This window comes from Podarcis cretensis, assembly GCF_951804945.1.
Source record: "Podarcis cretensis genome assembly, chromosome: 3".
Classification (NCBI taxonomy): Eukaryota; Metazoa; Chordata; class Lepidosauria; order Squamata; family Lacertidae; genus Podarcis; species Podarcis cretensis.
The window spans coordinates 124,551,568-124,573,228 of record NC_137172.1 but is presented as its reverse complement, the minus strand read 5'-3'; the positions used below and the strand labels follow the sequence as shown (position 1 = coordinate 124,573,228).

Here is a 21,661-nt window from a genome sequence, read left to right as displayed (position 1 = left end):
TATTTCCATTGATTCCTATGAGAATATTTCTATCGTGTTCTCGACCACAGACTTCTGACCTCCAAATGACAGACAAAAGCGAAACCCAGGGAAACCCTCTGAAACCCTGCAAAAGGCTAACAAGGAAGGAAAAATGTTATCTTAATTGTCTTATCTCACCTCCTTCCCACCCCCTGGTTTCTGGCAAAACGACTGCCTCAAACCAATAGAACACAAAAAGTAAGGTATGTTTAAGCCTGCTTATTTGTTTATACACAGATCCAGCTATTTGGATATCTGAATCTGTGGTGTGTATAGCGAGACTTGGGTACTAATTCCTTGTGTTTGGATAAGTGAATTTTCCTACAAGTGCTTGGATAATGGGACTTACGTGCACTAGCAAAATTTCATACATGAATGTACTTGCTACTGAAATGTTTGCTGCTTGCTAAGTATTCATATGTTGTGCTGATGGGCAAATTTAGGCACAAATCTGTTCCTTTTGCTGCGCTTAAATATTGTCTGCCTGTTTGGAAATTTCCTGTTTCAAAGGTATATCGGCACAGTGTTGCAGACTTCCAAACAGGAAGAACCAAATTAAATCCAGATGTAGAAACTTGTCAATGTTTCACAAAGGACAAAATGCTTTCAAACTCACTAAGTGCTAGCAGTTGCAAATGAGAAAAGGGCCTTTTTCAAGAACAGCAAATTTAGCAAAGATGAATGAAAAAGACTGACAACCCCCTCACTTCTCTGAGGGGAAGTGTGCTTCTCTGATACAAGGTGAAAACAGTCTTCAACATGCGCAGGCAAATCCCATATAGTTCAAGAACAGAAGGGACCCCAATATTTCTCCATTGTTAATCAGAGGGAAACATGAAGAAGGCGGCAGTGGGTGTAACACTGAAACAACTGAATTTGCACTCCTGTCAAGGTTTCATCAGCAATTACTCTTCAAATGCAAATAAATGACTAAGATGCTTCCATCAGAAGCATTTATCTGATTTTAATGTGATTACTCTTCAAATAACCATTAATTTCTTAATACGATTAACTGTTAGTAAAAGGTAAAGGTAAAGGTACCCCTGCCCGTACAGGCCAGTCTTGACAGACTCTGGGGTTGTGCGCCCATCTCACTTAAGAGGCCAGGGGCCAGCGCTGTCCGGAGACACTTCCGGGTCACGTGGCCAGCGTGACATTCCGCACACGGAAACGCCGTTTACCTTCCCGCTGGTAAGCGGTCCCTATTTATCTACTTGCACCCGGAGGTGCTTTCGAACTGCTAGGTTGGCAGGCGCTGGGACCGAGCAGCGGGAGCGCACCCCGCCGCAGGGATTCGAACCGCCGACCTTTCGATCGGCAAGCCCTAGGCGCTGAGGCTTTAACCCACAGCGCCACCTGCGTCCCAAGTATCCTTCCGTAATTCCAATCCGGGACAAATATTAGGGCCAAACATCCTCGCCTTGCCCCACTCCACGGCAGTTCCCCTTTCCCTTTCTGCATTGCCTTGGAACTTCAGTCCCAGGTTATGTTAAACCAGAGCTCCTAATTTTATCTGAACCAAGGAAGTCTGCCTTAATGACAGTTAGCAACCAGAATAATAAGCCTGGCTTCTCGTTCTGGTTAGTTAACTGAGATTCACCTGGATGCCTGAAGGATCCTGTTCCTCATTCCCACGGTCTCATTCTTTGGCAGCTGAACCAGGGCTGGTCACATCACAAATGACTTCTTCATTTTACACATAGCAGCCCACCTCATTGTTTTCTTTCTTCAGCTGGGATTAAGCTATCATTCCCAAATTCAGATGTAATGGGAGACTCTGGCTTAATACACTCTGACAAAGTCCGCTCATGACAGGGGGCAGTTGTGGTGGGGAGCAAATTAGGAGTACTTGGTTCCCAACACTCATTCTTGGTGCCATAAACCTCAGCTGTATAAAGCCAGGAAAGATCATCTGAGTGCAGACAATTCCTAAGCATCAATTAAAGGTTGCTAGTTCAGTCCTATTACAGTATATTGCCATGTTCTTTATTCCCAAGGGCTCTATCATGATTCCATTGTTAAAGCTGGATTCTGTACTAAGAAAATTTAATTATACATGACATAATTAAGTAGTAGAAGAGTAAAAATAATTGCCTGTAATAGGGGAAAATGTATTCAGAAGCATACAATGATGTTCATGCCACGTTCCACATATCTGAATGCTTTTTCCTTTACAAAACAGTGAGCATATTTGCTCAGGTTCTGGAAAATGGCATCTGAAGGTGCATCTTAGTAATTACAATCACATTAACACAACCCTATAAAGACTTAATCTCGAACAATTCACACCTCTTTAATGAGATGCAAAGTAAAAACCCTTGCTTCCTGGTCTTACTGAATTAAGCAGGGGATGAGATCTGCCTGACCTTCAGTGCCAGTCCTTCTAGGCCAGGGGTCAGCAACCTTTTTCAGCCGGGGGCCGGTCCACCATCCCTCGGATCATGTGGGGGGCCGGACTATATTTCTTTTGGGAGGGGATGACTGAATTCCTATGCCCCACAAATAACCCAGAGATGTGTTTTAAATAAAAGGACACATTCTACTCATGTAAAAACATGCTGATTCTCGGACTGTCTGCGGGCCGGATAGAGAAGGCGATTGGGCCGCATCCAGCCCCTGGGCCTTAGGTTGCCTACCCCTGTTCTAGGCCACAGGGACATTATCACAAAAGGGCTCAGGCGACTGAAGTCTTGGATTCTCAAAATATTGGACTGTTTATTGAATACCCTCTTCACTTGCCTTACAACAGACTATGGGAACCTAGTTCGCACACGCACACCCCTCAGCATTTTGCAAAGCAGTGTCCACACAGTATGGGCAAATTTTAACCAAGTTAGGAAAACCACTAACAAAGGGAAAGTGGGCATGGATAAAATTGGCCAGAACCATGTGGATGTCACTTCACCCAAACAGCAAACTAGTGAGGACACAGCCTGAATTCCAGGAGGAAAACACATTGCTTGGATGATGCAAGAATTCAGTCTGAGCACCATGAGCTTCCAATGAAGTCCTCTGAAGTCCCATTACTGGAATGGCCCACCTATGCTCTAAACCTGGAACAATTCGCCTAAATCACAGCGAGGTCTCCACAAGAGAGAGAACCAGGCTTGGAATAGGAGATGAAGAAATAGTATCATACACTGAAGGTGATGGCAGCCATTTACTTCCACAAATAAAGAGCACCAGACTCCAAATCACAAGCAGAGAACAGTGTACTTACTCCTTGGTTCTCTGGGTCCATCCACTGTCACCTTGATGGCTCTGTGGTACGTAGCCACTTGGGGGGGATTTGTAAGGACTGTTATTGTCAAGGTAAAACTCTTCCCTGTAAGGAACAGTGAAAACAAGGGGAAGGGGAAAGGAAAAGAATGAGTATAAAAGTATGGCTGCTTGAGAAACCATCTACAGCACTCAGAATCCCAATCAGCAGAAGATGGCCTGGTGGGATTGAGCCACTTACCTGGCCTTCTGGCAGGTGGGTCCCACAGCAGTGCTAGGAGTACTGAAGTTGAGGCAGTGGGAAAGCACCAGCGAAGCCAGTTGTGCGCTCCTTTTCATGCAGCTGCACCACCTTGCCCCTCTGCCTCCCCCTAAGCAGCAGTGATGCTCTTGCCAGGAGGTCAAGTAGGTGCCTCTGTCCCGTCAAGCTGGCTGCTACTGAACCCAATTATCATCAAACTCGAAGCCCCAGTGGAACAAGGAAACATTATGCTGCTGTGGTTTCACTCTAACGTTTGGAACTCATTTCACCATTTGATATTTCAATTTTTAAAAAAATAATAGTGGAGAAATTATTACAGGCTTCTTCTTCTTTTTTGCAATGAATGTCAATCAGCAGGCTTTATGCCCATTACTGCTTTCAGGCAGTAATGTCCAGACAGCAGCATTCAGCAACATAATACACAACTAGCATAAGAGGAGCTGAGCAGAGAAAGGCAGGTTTGGGTATCCCCTGAGACACACGCCTGGGATGAGTCTAAGAAGTCACCTACCAGTCCAGCAGTGGCTCTGCCAACTACGGTGCCCTGGTAGGCAAGCACTACCCCAGACCCTCCAAGTGTCCCTATTTTCCAGGGACAGTCCCAGACTTACAGAAGCTGTCCCGCTTTTCCTTAGGACGTCCCTATTTTCATCTGAGGAATTTTGGAGGGCATGCTAGCCCTCATACTCCCAGAGGAGAGGACTGCTGAAACTAGAGTCCTCTGGGTGTTTCCCAGGAATGTTTTTGCTCACGTAACAGGGCCTCTGACAAAGATAAGCCAGGAATATAAACAGGAACACTTCAGAAATGGGGCAAACATCATTTCTTTTACATAGAACATGATATACAAGGTGCGTTTCGCACTGTTCTGCAAAATAACATAAGCAACTAGCGGGCCCCTGCCCCAAGAAGCTAACAATAGAGAAAAGGTTTGTCCCAGCCTGAACAAGACCAGGAAGAGGAGCTCCATGGGGGAAATCCCAGAGGGAAAGAAATAGAAAAGAGATGTCTCCTAATGAAGCAGAAAGGTGCCATATGATGTTTGGTGCTGCCTGATCATGGCACTAAAATTGCAAACCACAAGGCAAGAAAGAGCTTTTTTCTCAGTATGGAAGGTAGTTGACAGACTCCAGGAACACCAAAGGCAGCCCCTCCTCATTTTTATAATTCAATCCAAGTGTGGGGATCGAGCAAGCAAGCAGGCAGCAAGCAGCCAGGAGGGGGCTGCAGGCAAGGAAGCTGCTCAAGGCTCTCTTTTCACCAGTGGCTCTGCTTTTAAGCATTGCTTGGGGTTCTTATGCAGAGGGGCTGAGGAACACTAAACATGACCATATTTGTTCCCACAAGTCCTGCCTTACGTCTTTCTGAACGGGGAACAAGGCATGTGATTCAGTGTAGTAAGGGCATGGCCAGCACTGATTGAACTGCAATAACTTACTCTGAGCAGAATGCCAAGTTCCACGCAAGCATTTACACCAGTGTAAAACTCTTGAGTAGAATTACTGTTCACTGCACTGTGCAGCTGAAATGAATTTTATGTTATTTTACATAACATTGTTTCATTATTTAATTTGTCCATTACAATATGTGAAAAGAATAAATATCTCTCCCGGGAGCCATCAAACAGGGAGCTAGTGTCTCCTGCTTTTAATATGCCTGTAGTCATAATATGATATCATCATTACTGGAACAATCTATAGAACTCTTCTTTCTTTCTTTCTTTCTTTCCTAAATACCTATCCAGTGTGAAGTTGCTTTGCATGTATAAAATGTGATCTATTTCACAACTGCAAGGTAGCATGCAATGCAGTGCAACCTTGCAACTGTTAAAAAGACAAAACTATGTAGAAAGGGAGAAAGAAAAGGGGACAGGATCTGAATGCACCTTCAGTCATGCAAGACTGTGGTCTCTGTCTGTTCTGCAGAGTCACTGCTCTAATCACTTAGATATGCAACTGTTAATCATTTCAGATAGTCAAAACTGCAAACTGTTTCAAGACAGGAAAAGGTGGGCGTGCAACAGTGACTCAATAAAGCCGTCAGCAGTCTCATGGCTATGGCTCATTTAGGCTTGATTCTTTTTACCAGAATCTTAAAAAGGTCTTTTTCTCTTTAAGCGCTCACTCTTTTCCTCCCCCCTCCCATTCTGCCTTGTCTCTGCCTTGTCAGTATTAAATCAAAACCCAACTCTTAAACAATATGTAGCAGCACAAAACTTAATAGAGTCTTTTCAAGTCTAATACAAAGCAAGCGCGCAGATGCGTGTCTGTGTGTTCGTTTCGTATTAGGGTACGTAAATAAAACAGAACAGGTCTGTTGCTGTCAACTCTAGAAAGCAAGCTTTCCTTCACAATCCACCTCTCTAAACTTGCTTCAGACCTACAGCATTTGTTAAGAGACATGTGCTTCAGAACATCCTGGACATAGAGAGGAGAGAGAATGAATATGACTGTAAATCTTTCAAGGGAATGAAATATTTCTATCCCAGTACCAGGACACAGCATTTTCAGGAAAATCTGTGATTTAGAACACAAATAATGTTTATTTCGCTCATTACAGAAATGGAACACTTACGCAGAAGTGACCTATCACTAAGCGACAACCTCTGAGAAGTATGAAGCTGGAGGAGAAACAGTTATTGTTTTAATCTTAACTATTCCGTTTTTCAACGGATCAGCCTTTGGGCATGGCTAACCTTATTGTTGACCACTGGCTTGTGATTGATGTTATTTGTGGTGTTTTATTTAATTCCTTATTTTAAATTTTCATCTTCCAACAACACCACTCTTCCACCACGCCAGAGGCAAGCAAGTCTTTGATCCTGGCTAGTAAGAACAACCCCTGCTGTCCAGAGGGAGGTTCATTGCTACCACGAAATCAGGATGCCAGCAAAACCCTCAGTGGATTTTTAGGAGAGGGGTTTCCTCTATTTACCAGTAAACTAAGCTGTCAGACCAGCCTCTCCTGCCAAGTTCTTTTCCTTTCCACCAGCCCTGCCATTATCCCCCATCCCCCTATTTTTTTACAGGAGAATCAAGGATGCCACTTTAAAATTCCTTCCTTGCGTGTGCTGCCTCCACCTACGCCTCCTTATGCCCAAGAAGGGAAAAGGGAAGCTCCCATCACCTTGTTCCAACCACTTTTTCTATCCTGGCTAGCCAGAACTGATTTAAAACAAACAATATTTTTGTCAAAAATTGCTGTGCAAGGCTTGGAAAAAGACAGGCGTTCGTATAACTGGGGTGGGGGTTGAGGGGACTGATCCTGCCCAAAACATTTTAAAAACAATGCTGCATTCTCTGTATCCTAGTGTAACTGAAAGCTCCCTGCACCATCTTAAATGTTGATCTTCTTATTCTGATATTGTATTCAAAAGACACATAATGAAAAGTGGGAATATACTTTAGCTGGACATAAAAGACTGCTAATAAATTTGGCTTGGAATTCAGGAACCTGGCTTTGCTCACATAAATGAAATAGTGTTGGGGTTAAAAAAAGAGAAGTGATGGGTCTAAAATGCAAAAATACCTCTAGCAAAGCCTTAAATTATAAAATATTAAGATGCTTGATGTGTTTTGATACATTCTACATAATCAAAATAAATATTAGTATACACATTTGCCAACTGTATTTCTCGTTATATCAGAGAAAACACTGTGTTTTATGAGGATCTATAGTCATGCAGAAGATAAAAGTCATGATCCAGCCCAAAGCTAAGCACTTTTTAGTCCCATTGGAGTCACTAAAGGCACAATCCTAACACCACTTACTTGTAAGTAAGCCGCCATTGACTTCAATGGGACTCACCTCTGAGTAGACTTAGATTGCATCATAAAGCTTTGCTGAAATCTCTCACAGAAAAATCACTGTGACTTTAAAAATGCCTGACTTTTGCTAGATCCTGACCAGATTCTCTCCGCACCAGCTCCTTCCCACATTCTTTTTACTGGTTCCTCTGTGGCCTTGAAATTTACTTCTGGTAGCTAATTACTAATTTTAGTGTTCTTTTTATGAACCTCGCTGGCTCAGAAGTCATCTGGCACCACTCCTTTAGTGCACCCCCATACTGGGCATTCTTTGTCATTAACACATCTGGGTGTAGTTGAACCTATTTGCTGAAGAGAGAAACGACCCTACAAGCGCACAGGGCAGAGTCTGCAGTCAGATGCTGTTGCAATTAATTTACAGACCAAATATCTTAATCATAAGTATTTGCACCGATATGTGTGTCCACAAGTCAGGCAGTAACTCTACAAAGATGGTAGAATGTTTTGCTGGTTGCAGCAGTAAATACTCCAATCTTAACCACTTATCTACCAGTGCAGTAAAAGGCAGTTAAGTAATTACATCCACTGAGCCACAATTCCCCCTCCACAAAGACTCCTGGAAACTGAACTTGATCAAGCTGAGAATTCTCTGTTAAAGGTTCCTTGCCCCTCTAAGAGTGCTACAGTTTCCTGAGGGGAGGAAATTACTACAAAGCGAACATATATTATATGCCATACTACAGGGCTGGGGGACCATGACCCCTCAGATGTCTTTGGACTCCAGCTGCCAACACCACAGACCACTGGCCATGCTCTTTGGGGGTGACCAGGAGGTGGCGTCCCACAACACCTGAAGGACCACAGTTTCCCCACCCCTGCTCTGCAGGAAATCAAGGAGGAGCTCCTTCTTGACTCTGAACAATATTGGGATATCTTCTAATTAATGGCCTGCTGTGTTATAAAACATCCTAGGAGGTAAAGTGTCTGTGGGCAGTAAGGCTGGGAGACTATTGTATAGACCTTCCTGACTACAGCCAGCAGCGTTTGAAATGAATCATAGAGTTGGAAGGGACCCAAGGGCCATCTAGTCCAACCCCCTGCAATGCAAGAATCTCAGCTAGATCATTCATGACAGGCGGCCATCCAACCTCTGCTTAAGAACCTCCATGGAAGGAGAATCCACCTCCTCCCAAGGGTGACTGTTCCACTGTCTAACAGCTCTTACTGTCAAAAAGTTCTTCCTGATGTTTAGTCAGGAACTTTCTTGCAACTAGAAGCCATGGGTTCGAGTCCTACCCTCCAGAGCAGGAGAAAACAAGCTTGCTCCCTTTTCCATGTGACAGCCCTTCAGATATTTGAAGAGGCCGATCATGTAGCCACTCAGTCTCCTCTTTTCCAGGCTATACAGATCCAGCTCCTTCAACCATTCCACATAAGGCATGGTTCGATCGAAGTGGCAATTTGCAACTCACCACTGCTCCTGGACTGAGTCACCTGGTAAAGAGACAAGTGGCACATGCAATCTGCTTCTCCCCGTCCCCACCCACTTTCTTTCACTCCTTGCCTCCACTGCAGCATCCAGGGGCCACATCAAGTGGCTGAGACAAAGCTGCAGTGGCAGCAGGAAGGTGGAGTAGGGAACAGCTGGGCAGACCTCCCTAACCAGATTAGATAATGAAGCTGAAAGAGTCTGTGGACGGGAGTCTTTGGGGCTGCCCAAGGGCTGCAGAACGCACCACCCTTGGATGCTTGCATGTGCCTGGTCCTTTTCTGGAAGTATTGCAAAGCTTTCAAGTTAGTCTGATCTCTGGTTGCCAGCGCAATGTTTTCAACTGCGTGTGAAGTTCTAGCTCATGTTTTATTTTGCCTTATTTTCATTTTCATATTATACATGTGTTTCATATTGTTACCTGCCCTGCTCCAATAAATAGAAACGTCTACTCAGCCCAGAACATTCTTGCTATGTTTATAGCACATGAGCTCCTGTTTGCTACTACTGTTTCCTTTCCTTCTATTTTAAGCAGTGCTATAAAAATCCATCATTAATGATAACTTTTTCTTTCGTGCTCTCTGCTCTGTGTCTGAGAGACAAGTCTGGACCAATTTCTCCATCATGCCTCTGGCAGCAGAATGGAGCTAGCATTTCAGATCCTCTACCAAATCCCGGCTGCTTCAAAGGAAAAACCCTACTTTCTTCCGTTAAGATCATAAGAAATATAGGAGGAGGGGGTCAGCTCTGTTTGGACATAATTACACTTCATCAAAAGAAGCTTTCTTCATCTTCCATGCGTGAAAAGTCTGCAAGCAGTTAAGTCTGTCTCTCCCCCCCTTTCTTTCTTTCTTTTTTTTAATATAAAAATTGCTATTTGGGAAAGTAGCCAAAACTTGGAAAGCCAATATAGTAAAACTTTGCACATACCCTTTGTTATCCTTTGAAGTTTCTTAAATAAATATGTTGAGAGTTTGTAAAATACACTATCACTTTTCGTAAATTTTACTCATTGATCACAGAAAGCTTCTCATCCATGGGAGGTAAGAGTGAGGGAAACTCACTGTGATTTTTTTATATACTCACTTCATTTCCTACTGTTTAATAAATGTATATCATAGGTTTCAAATGAGTTTTGGAACAGACAAGTGCTACATCAGATGTCTGTTCTTTTCCAGCACCAGTCTTGTGCTGTAACTACTGTACTTCTGTTGCAGGCTATCTTGAAATAGATGCCAAAAAACCTTCAAACTCAATCAATCAACATAAAGACAAAACAAAATTTTAAAACAATACATTAAAATAAGAAAGGGAAAAAATATTTTTTATCAAATTATCTGTGCAATAGAAGTGTTCTTTATTATATAGCATTGAAATAGATTTAAAAGATTACATGATTGGCCACATTCCTAAAATAAAAACCCCTGACTGGGAACAGCCCTTGCTAAATAACTTTTACCAAGTTTTATTTTATTTTATTTTATTTATTGAATTTATATACCGCCCTATACCCTCAGGTCTCAGGGTGGTTCACAAATGGTTAAGATAGTAACAATGACCCCTCTGATTGAAACAATTGAAGCAGTCCCCAGAACAGTGATTCTGGCCCCTATCACAGATTGCATTTATGTTAATTACATGCCTCAGAAAAGCCTGGTTCCTATTTTTGCACAACTTGTTTTGTTTTTAAATGTGGTTCTATAGGGCACCACAGAGCAAGAGTGCTGGGCCAAGGTGGCCAAAGGACCCCAACCCCTGGGCTGAAGCAGCAGCCTTGCCTGGCTGGAGGGAAGGGAAGGGTCAATTTTGCATGTACTCATTTGCAAGTCAGATCCAATCCACTGCAGCACCAGTTTATGTGGACTTCTCCACTTATCTAAGTATTTAAATATTTTAATGCTTATTTCATCTCAATGAATGTATTTCTAAACATAGTTTATCCTAAAATATTCATTCTTTAGGCATTTTGGTATACTTTTGAGCCAAGAACTATATCACAAAATTAGGAGGAATTCACAATCCAAAGAATACTACATATGTTCTATAATTCTATGATTCTATGTTCTGATCTGTGTATTAATTTGGGAGGTGCAAATGAAGCTCATTTGCTTTTTTAAAAAATCACCCTTCACTGCCGCTTCAAGGAAGGCACAAGAATACCACATGGTGCTATCTCCCAGAGTAAAAATCAGAACGAGTCTGCTGTCAAATCCTTCTTTCCCATGCTGAGACTTCTTGGGTAACAGCAGAGCAAGCAAGAATCCAAGTCTGGAAAAAGGTTTTTCGGTTTTTCCTGCCTGAGAGAGAAATGGGATGGAGCAATCCAGCTCTGCCCGGCTAGCAGCACATCAGGATGCCAAAGATTTATTGCAGCGTAAGTTGTTGCTTGTGCTACAACTGACAAAATATTGAACAAATTAATATATTTTGGCTTACTTAAACCTCATATAGCTAGCAAACTCATTTTGCTTTGGGGATTTCTGTATTTTTTAAAAATGTAAATCATCATTGTTTCAAGCATCTATTTAGTCACTAATTTCAATTTTGAAGCAGTTACAGGGATTTTCAGTGGAAATTCTTTTCAGTCTTTCTATTGCTATAAAAAGTTTTTACAACTGGAGACTAAATTTCATATTACAGAGAGGTCCTTAAAGGGCAGAGGAAACTTCAGAGCTGAATCTTCTGGGAACTAGAAAGTCATATTCATTTCCATTCTAAAGTAAACAATACTTGATTCTCACTAATTTAGCAACTGTACTATGTATGGAACCTGATCCAAAGTTTATTGAAACCTACAACAGCTTTTCAGTCTCAGTAAGCACTGGATCAGACAGACTCAATGCTAAATAAAAATAACCTAATTTTAGAGATAAGCAAAATCTCCCCACCTCAGTTTGGAATGGGCTTGGAGGAAACTCATGCATTTTTCTGAGAGGCGACCTAAAATTGCAGAAAATTTGGGACATTCCATTCTTCGACCATAGGAGCCAACTCCTAGGGGCCAAGGACGCTTTGCCCCTCCCCCAATACAATATTTGAGGAGTCAAGCAGCCCCCAAAGTTGATGGACATTGCCATTTAAATGGGGTGTGTGCTGCACACCTTGTGGTCGACTATGTGGGGCAGGGCTTACCTGGGCCTCCCCAATATTTTATTCAAGTTGGCACCCTTGTCTTCAACTGTCCTTTTGTAGCTGAACATCCCCCATTTCCTGGTCTTGGAAAATCACTATCTCTAATTTTACCTTTTGGAGTTGCCTTGTTTTTTGGTTTTTTGTTAATATGTATAGTTGCTATTCAAAGTTCAGCCCCCTTCTCAGGTCCCTAGCAATTAAATCTCTCAGAAGAGAGAGATGCATCTTGCTTTTAGGCACACATACAAGACAATGCACACTCTTCAATACAACAACACACAGCACACAGCCTGCTGTTTCATACACAGTGGCTGCTGACGTTAGAGGTTTCAGCATCATGTCATGGTGACAGGTGATGTCTCTGGAATGAGAACAATTGTGTCCCTATTTTTGTCTGTAGGTTGCTGTTTAGGATGCCACCCCATCAGCATGCCCAGCTTTCCATGCAGGTGCTGCTCTCCCTCTCTGATAGGTGCCCCTTCTCCCTTCCTTTGCCTAAAACTTCCATGACTAGCAATGGAGTGGAGAGAGCACAGCGAGGAGAGCTGTTACCGGGCTCTTTATTAGGCATGAAAGCATTGCCAGCAGGAGGTTCCCTGGGAATTGTAGTATATCTGTGCTTCTGGACCTTTCGCAAAGGACCTCAAAGTCACAGCAAATTGTATTTCCCAAGTCTCTTTATGCTGGGAACCTTTTGCTGGCAAGGCTTTGGGACAGGCCTCCCCATCACTGCTGCTGGAAGACATATTGTAGAGAAAGAAGAAAGGGTGGGAATGGCCCAGGCTTATTTGCAGGTGAAATTAAAATTCAAGGGGATTTTGGGTTGGATTGCTAAAGCCTTGTTGTTTTTTAACTAGGGGGCTTCATTTACAAACATCCAACCTAATCCTGCAACTAGGCAACATCATATTAAAATGCTCCCTGCAAGAGCCTGGGCAGCTGCTTCACTATAAAGACTAGAATCTCAGAATCCTTTGATGCTTCCTTGAGAGAACTCAGGTAAATATGCTGAGGACTTGGCTGCACAGCTAAGATGAAACATATTCTTTTTCTCAATACCATTAACTTTAAAGTGAACTTCATTTGCCTCTATTCCACAACAGAAATTTCTTCATGCTTCTGTAAAGGTAAAGGTAAAGGGACCCCTGACCATTAGATCCAGTTGTGGACGACTCTGGGGTTGCGGCGCTTGATTGGCCGAGGGAGCCAGCGTGCAGCTTCCGGGTCATGTGGCCAGCATGACTAAGCCGCCTCTGGCAAACCAGAGCAGCGCACGGAAACGCCATTTACCTTCCCGCCGGAGCAGTACCTATTTATCTACTTGCACTTTGAGGTGCTTCCGAACTGCTAGGTTGGCAGGAGCAGGGATCGAGCAACGGGAGCTCACCCCGTCGCGGGGATTCGAACCACCAACCTTTGGATCGGCAAGTCCTAGGCTCTGTGGTTTAACCTATAGTGCCGCCCGTGTCCCTTCATGCTTCTGTACTACCACCCATTTGTTGGTACCAACAAAATTAGAACTATTTTGAAATATTTCTTCCCAAAATTCAGATATGATAAAAACAAGTAGTTTGGGTGGGGCATGTGTGCTTTGTACCCTAGAATGGCAACGTAGTCTGAATAAATACAGAATTTTGCAAACCAGCATTTATCTTACAAATGGAAGGCTGAGCATGATTTGTTTATAAAATAATCAGTATTTTTGTGTGGAAACATTTTCAAATTGGGGCTTTATATTTGTTGATAGAATAAATGCATAATAATAAAATGATGTACCTCTTCCGCTTCTGCCAACGAATCTCAGGTCATTAAAGCGTGCCACTTGATTCTTCATTACGGCAGACGCATTCCTCAGCTCTGCAGAATAATTTTCATCATTCCCAGCCATGACTGTGACCACTGTGCCATCAGGGACTTCTCCTAAAGCCACCACCTGTGGCAATAAAGACGCAATAGAGTTATGTGGCTTCAATCTCAAACCCACCTATGAATTTTGAGGTGAATTGGGACATGCAAATCGTGCAAAGAGTAATCACAAACACCAGCATTATCTCTCACTGTGGTGTGTGAGCCCCCCTTCCATGTGCTGACGGTCAATGTCTATAGTGGGAAGCAAGCGCTATACATGTAGACTCCCTTCAGCATGTGGAGTCTGGCATCCACATGAAGGTGGAGGAAGCCCACACAGTGGCGTAGCGTGGGGGGTGCAGGGGGGCCGGCCGCACCGGGCGCAACATGGGCGGGGGGCACGCTCGCACTAGCAGCTCTCTGCCCCTACTAAAATCCACGGGTTAGGGAGCCCGCGCTCGCTCGGCTTGGCGAGGAGGTCGCGGAAGGGGGAGAGCGAAGCCTTCTGCCGCGGGCCAAAAAAGGAGAGGAAGCCGGGCGGGCTGGCGGGGGTCTGGCTGCGCCTGCTGCTGCAGTTGCCACTGCTGCCGGGCTTTGACAGCTTGGCGAAGCGGAGGGAGAGGAGCTTTATGGTAATTGTGGCTCTCTCTCCACTGGCCTTCTGGGTAGTGAGCCAAGCCGAGCAGGGAGTCTGGCGAGGGGGCGGGAAGAGACTTTCCCCCCTTTTTTCCACCTCGCCTGGTCAAAAAGGAGAGCGGAGTCTCCTCAGGGCGCCCTCAGGCAGGGCAGGGCAAGGCAAGCAGAGCGAGGAGGAGAGAGAGGGGAAGGGGGGGGGGAGCAGCCAGGAAACGCCGCGGTGTGGAGGGGGAATCAATTAAGGAGAGAAAGCGAAAAGCCTTGGAGAAAGGGAAAAAAGGAAAGAAAAGAGGCAGCTCCGGGAGAGTGCGGGGGAAAGAGAAGCCTCGCTGCTGCTGCTGCTGCTTGGGAGAGTAAATTACTGTACTTGCCTTGCCCCAGGTTAGGGGGCGCAAATTACTTGCCTTGCCCCAGGTGCTGACAACCCACGCTACGCCGCTGAGCCCACATGAGTCCTGCACTCCCAATTACAGATCCCTCCAATGCATGGATGGTCAGAAACAGGGCCAACAGAGTTGCATTGGCGGCAGCAAGACCAACCTGGAAAAGTTCTAGAACAGATAATTAACCAGTCTATCCATGTGCATGGGGGGGGGGGACTGATCACTAAGAACCAGCATGTCATGCCAGATCGACCTGTTTGCCTTCCTTTGACAGAGTTATTAGCCTTCAGGGAAATGCTCTAGACATTTTAACTTCAGGAAGGCTTTCAGCAAGGTCCACAATGGTAGTCTTGATGACAAGCTGGTAAAATATGGACCATTCATCAGTGCATTCTTAGCTGGTTGGCAAACTATTCCAGGTGTGTTAGCCACCGGTTCACATCAACCAGGAGAGAAGTTACAGGAGAGGTGCCACATGGTTCTGTCCCAGACCTGGTAATGGTAAGCATCTTTATAAATAATTTGGATGATGGAATGGAGGGGATGCTAATCAAATTTTCAGATGACACCATGCGCAGGATAGCAAATATATTGGAAGAAAGAAGAAACGGGACCCAAAATGATTTTGACATGATTTTGAATTGGGCCAGAGCAAAATGAATTCCAACAGATATAAATGAAAAGCTCTGCATTTAGGCAGGAAGATTCAGATCCAAAAATAGAATGGGTGACTCCTGGCTCAAAAGCAGTGCATGTGAAAAAGATCTGGGGCTTTTAGTAGACCACAAGCTAAACATGAGTCAGGAGTGCAATGCAGCAGCAAAAAAGGTGCAATGAATTCTAAGCTGCATCAACAGAGACCCAGTGTACAAATGGCAGAAAGTGAGGGTGCCACTTCATTCTCCTTTGGTCAGACTTCAACAAGAACACTGTGTCCGGTTTAAGAAAGGACACTGACAGACTGGAATGTGCCCAAAGTAAGGCAACCAAGGTGGCAAGTGCCCTAGAAAATAAGTCCTATGCGGAAAGGTTTAAGAGGTTTGGTATCTTCAGTCTGGAGAAAAGATTATTAAGAGGCAATTGAAATAGCCGTATTCAAATATTTGAAATGCTAGCACTTAGACAATGAGCCACTTTTAATTTTCAGTGCTCATGAGACAAGGACTTCAAGAGACAAGGACCAGTTAATGGGTTCAAATGACGTGGTGGGGATTGTTGTAGCTTTAAGAAATAGGATTTATTCACTCATTTATTTACACTTGAGTTTACATGGAGTCCAAATCTTGCAACACGGTCATCTCATGAGGGGCTTTCCCCCCACAGCAGTGCTGCACTCAAGTCCAAGGCATCTCTCCTAACCCTGCTGTTCCTATAAATTAAGCCTCTTTTATTCATTTGCCTTCTAATGGTCAGTACTTTTGATGCTTTGAAGTACCAATGGTTAATCCCCTAACAAAGGCATTTCCCTGACTTCATCAACACTTGTTGGTTGGCTAAGATTGAAGGCTGGTACACACTTGGGACATTTATCTAGGTTAATTAACTCTTCACATGCTAAATGCTGATGCTCAGAAGGAGGTCCACACATTCCAATACACATGGATCTTGATTACATTCTCAGGAGTCTGGCACACAGTCTGTACACATAAACACTAATTAAACAACTCAAACCCGTTACATAATCCCCTTCTAATACGCATTGAGATTGTCTTACAACATATCCCAGTTATAAGATACAAGTTCTAATTAAATCCTAATATTTACTAAACCTAAACATTTAGCACCATTGATCTATTACAATATATTCAATTTTAGATACACATCAAGAGTGAGCCAGCAGTAAATCACACTGTTTAGTAGCAGAAGCACAATCTTCACAGACTTGGCTGAGTGTCAGGCCTAATGAGCACAGCAGCTCATCCCCAGCAGGTCTGACCCCATGAATCAGTTGCTGAGACTGAAAGTCCCCACCTCCCCACAACTGTCTAAGTCCCCTCCACTGCAGGGCCTTTTCCAAGCAATCAGAAACTATGTCTGTGTGCAGCCTACCTCACCTCCACCCATTTCAGCCCTCTTCTAGTTCTGGGAGACAAGAGGGGAGGGGAGCTGGTAGCAGCAGCAGGAGGAGGAGTCATCTGCAACTCTTCATCTGGCCTGATTCATCTCTGCCTCTTGGCCTCCCTCCTCCAACCCACCTGCTTCAGCTTCAGCCTCTGATTCTGGACTTCTCTCTGCCACAGACTCTCCCAACTCACTAAACCCGTTACTTCTTCAGCTTCCAACACCTCCTCCCAATCTTCTCCCTCTTCCACCTCTGACCACTCATCAACATCCTACCACCCAGGCTCTTAGCCTTCTTCCTTTGGTGGGTCCCAAGCTGGTTCCTCCCACCATTCCTCTGCATCCAACAAGTCCATGACAATACTCTTATCACATGATTAAATAATTTTGATCTCCAATGAATACTTTTTAACACTCTAGAAATATGCAGATTCCCCCATCCCTAGTAGCTGATTAAAAGCAGATTAAAAGCAATATCATTGCGAATTGCACTGAGAAGCAAAAATCCAGATGACTCCAGTAGTGAATATTAACCTATAAATATATCTGGAGGTGAATTTGTTTTCAATTCTGCTTTGAGTTCAATTTATTCATGCCTGTGTCTGTATTTTAGCCATACCACACACCTCTGAGAATCCATGATTCCAAGGCAAAACTTGCATTGGCATAAATGGATTCAATATTAAATATCCTAGAATCAACTCAGTTGAGGCAAAAAATAATTAACATGAAAGAAATCTGCATTCGACATAGAGGGAATCAGTGCGCCTGTATCATCCAATATGTCAAATCAGTCATTAGTCTGAATGTTTATTTGCCAGAATAGAAACTGAAGACACAATCCGCTTACAGCTTCTCTTTACACTGGAGTTTGTATGCAGGAAAGAAGGATTGTGCCCATTATTGAAATAAGAAATAATCACAGTCAGGCAGCCTGAATCTAAGTGGTGAATGAAGTTGCAAGGGTGCAAGCAAGGTCCAGTGTTTCTAAAGCCAAAGCAGCCTGCAGGGCACGTGCGCTAAAGGTGTCCCCTTGCAAACCACCATGACCTGGGACAGTAGCAATGGCCAAAGAAGCGTGCTAGTGCACAGCAACGAAGGTGCAGTCGTGCGACCTGGAGCTAAGCCATGGCTTGGCTTAGTGCTACATGGAGGGTTTGTCTCCCCCATTCAAACCACGAGCAGGAAGCAAAGAACGACGCCTGATTACATCATCGTTTGTTTGGAGCCTAGCTTTGCACGTAGCGCTTAGGCAAGCCGTGCCTTATCTCCCAGTACCAGAACAGCAACAGGAGCAAACTGACTGCATTTATTTAATTATTAAATTTATATATTGCCTTCCTCCCAGAGGAGTCCAGGACAGCAATTTTCTAACTGTGGCCCAGTGTGCTTGTTGAGTTATCATCAGCATTAAACTCTTATAGTCTGTTTCAGAACTTCAGAGGAGAATGCTCCAAATGGCAGCATCTATGAACCAGAAGGAGGAGCCTGCTGACTCGGAGGAAACACATAGGTCTGCTGCATTACAAAAAGGATTTGGGAGGGGAAATCCTAAGGAGGGACCCCCCAAACAGGCTAATGGGATCTGAGGCTGCTGAGTGGGCAGGGAAGGCCAATTGATTCTTGGGGGGAGGGCTGAAAAATGGGGTAGATGGAATGGCACATCCTGGGAAAGGGTCTGGCTGAACGAGAGTCTTCCATACCACAACGTTCTGTCGCAGGTCTCGATTGTGCACATTCGATTGTTTATGTAAGTGTTCAGATTATTTTATGTAATTAAAATTATTTCCAGATTATTTTAATTGTTGCCTTGCTTTTATGTAATAAATTGAAGAAGCTTTTGTAACGTATATTATGGAATTTATTTCTGTTTTTTCTTGTTCTTTTATCATTTTATATTGTTACAGGAAATTTGAGAGATGCATCCAGTGCTGGCATGAACAGAAGGAAGCCTTAAGCAAGGAAATTCACCATCTCCTACGCCCTAGAACATCTTCTGGAAGGGGCTGCCCTCCCCTTAAAGGAGCAGCTGCACAGCTTGGGGAACTTTGGGATCCATTTCTGTCACCGGAGTCATAAGGAGACTCAGGGGCACAGACTGCTTTGCATCAGCTTTGGCTGGTGACCCAGCTGCAACCCCATCTCAACAGTGAGAATCCAACTTCTTTTCTGTTCTCCAGTAACCTGTAGGTTAGATTACTGCAATGCATTATACATAGGGCTGCGTCTGAAGACAATTCGGAAACTACAGCGAGTGCAGAATTCAGCAGCCAGGTGATTGACTGGGACCAGAGGGTCTGTGAATGCTCTACAGATTCTGGCCTCACTGCACTGGTTACTAATCAGTTTCCAGGCTTAATTCAAAGTCCTGGTTTGGTCCAAAAAGCTTTATGTGTGCATGTATTATGTGTGTGTCTTACACACACACACACACACACACACACACACACACAGGAAAAGGCAAGCCAAGAATGTGGAGGGGAAGTGTCATAGGCTCAGCTCTGCATAATGAAAATCACGCCTAAGCATGTGTTCAAAGGCAACAAGCACTTCCTAAACTTGAAGTGTGTTTCAGTGGCAAGGGAGAGGCATTGTACATATGTCCACAGGTACTTTTCTTCTGATATTTCTGGACTCAGTTCTTGTACTGAAAAAAAATTCCTTGGCTGAGTCAAATTAAGCCATTATGAAAACAGCCAAAAAGAGATTGCCTGGAACAAGAAAGTCATAAAAAGGACCTTGATTGTGTGAAGATTTGTTGAAGGAAGGAAGACGAGTGATTCTTGCATGGAAGGAACAGAATTGTCTGTTCTCTGGTTGTAGTTTGCTAGCAATGAAAGTAAATGCCATGGATAATTTCTAAACAACATAAAAAGAACCTACTGGATCAAACTAAGCATTATTGGCCAGCATTCTGTTCTCACAGTGGCCATCCGGGTGTCTACAGGAACCCACAAGTGGGACATGAACTCTCCTACTTGCTAAACCCAGCATATCACTGCAGATACTCAGGGAAGGGCACAGTCATCCTGATTAGTACAGCAGCCATGGTTAGCCTTAACCTCCATGTTCCCAGTCCTGGGGCTTTAATCTACATGGAAGATCACACGCAGGGCCGTCTTAACCATAGGCACTAGGGATGCAGGGAACCCGGGGCTGGGCTCTCAGCGGCGCCAGGCCGAGAGTCCGGGGCCCGAGAGTTGGAGTCTGGGGAAGAGCCCGTCCGTCAGTCGGAGTGCAGTGGCGGCGGGCGGCTCTGCGACGTGGGTTTGGGGGAGAGTGAGCCAGTGAGGCATTCAGGCGGCCAGCCGGCTCTGCCCTCCTGCGCACCTAGGATTGGCATAGGGCCATGGAGAGGCCCACCCAGCGCACGCTGCTTACGCTATGAGGCGCCCAGCTTCGCTCAGTCGCTGACACCTCACTTGGGACCAATGTTCTATAAATGTTGAAATGTGCACATATGTGTATTAATCTACTTGAATTGTTGTGTAGCTTGTGCTTTTGTCAGTTAGAGCTACCCATTTGCATACACATTTGGTTCACTTTCTACTTGTGGCACATTTGAATCTGGACTGAGTTGTTCCCCCCCCCACTGTTCCCCACAAGACAAGGCCACTGGACAGCTAGACTTTGCCCTTAGCTCAGACACAAGCATGCCTCCACTGATATCTCTGAACTCTTGGAGTCTGGTGCTTTCTTCAGTGACGACTGTAATACAAATGGCCAGTTCTCTGCTGGCCTTCCTGCTACTTTGCTCTTTTCTGAGGTTCCCTTTCCCAAAGCTATCCTGCCCAGTTATGCACTGCCTACCTCAAACATGATTTGGTCTTATAAGGTAGAATGAACCAGGATGAAAAACTGGATTTACTATTAGGTAAAGGGACGCGGGTGGCACTGTGAGTAAAACCTCAGCGCCTAGGACTTGCCGATCGTATGGTCGGCGGTTCAAATCCCCGCGGCGGGGTGCGCTCCCGTCGTTCGGTCCCAGCGCCTGCCAACCTAGCAGTTCGAAAGCACCCCCGGGTGCAAGTAGATAAATAGGGACCGCTTACCAGCGGGAAGGTAAACGGTGTTTCCGTGTGTGGCGCTGGTGCTGGCTCGCCAGATGCAGCTTCATCACGCTGGCCACGTGACCCGGAAGTGTCTGCGGACAGCGCTGGCTCCCAGCCTATAGAGTGAGATGAGTGCACAACCCTAGAGTCTGGCAAGACTGGCCCATACGGGCAGGGGTACCTTTACCTTTACCTTAAAGGGACCCCTGACCATTAGGTCCAGTCGTGACCGACTCTGGGGTTGCGGCGCTCATCTCGCTTTATTGGCCGAGGGAGCCGGCGTACAGCTTCCGGGTCATGTGGCCAGCATGACTATGCCGCTTCTGGCGAACCAGAGCAGTGCACAGAAAAGCCGTTTACCTTCCTGCCGGAGCGGTACCTATTTATCTACTTGCACTTCGACGTGCTTTCAAACTGCTAGGTTGGCAGGAGCAGGGACTGAGCAATGGCAGCTCACCCCATCGCAGGGATTCGAACCGCCGACCTTCTGATCGGCAAGTCATAGGCTCTGTGGTTTAACCCACAGCACCACCCACATCCCGGATTTACTATTACTGTTAACTGTATGGTCGCTCAGTGAAGTATATGTTCTGAGTGACTCACAATACAGTAGAACCTCAGTTTTCAAGCGTCACAGGAGCTGAACGTTTCGGAACCCGAACGCCCCAAACCGGGAAAAAATTGCTTCCGTTTTCAAATGCACCTCGAATGCACCATTGAAATTCATTTTTTCTAATTATCTAATTTCCAAAGATGCCATGTCATAAGTAGTTGTGTTTTTTCCATGCAAA

General features: G+C 44.7%; 1 protein-coding gene across 10 annotated transcripts in view; it reads right to left on the bottom strand.

Annotated features, from left to right (window-relative positions):
• RUNX2 (RUNX family transcription factor 2) overlaps positions 1-21,661 on the bottom strand; it is a gene marked incomplete at its 5' end in the record, with an annotated part of 221,422 nt that overhangs the window by 115,854 nt on the left and 83,907 nt on the right. For all 10 annotated transcript variants that reach the window (XM_079969877.1, XM_079969875.1, XM_079969879.1 and 7 more), the window contains 2 exons: positions 3,242-3,346; positions 13,667-13,823. In XM_079969877.1, the coding sequence (XP_079826003.1) occupies positions 3,242-3,346; positions 13,667-13,823 (262 nt within the window). The remainder of the gene's footprint in view (positions 1-3,241; positions 3,347-13,666; positions 13,824-21,661) is intronic.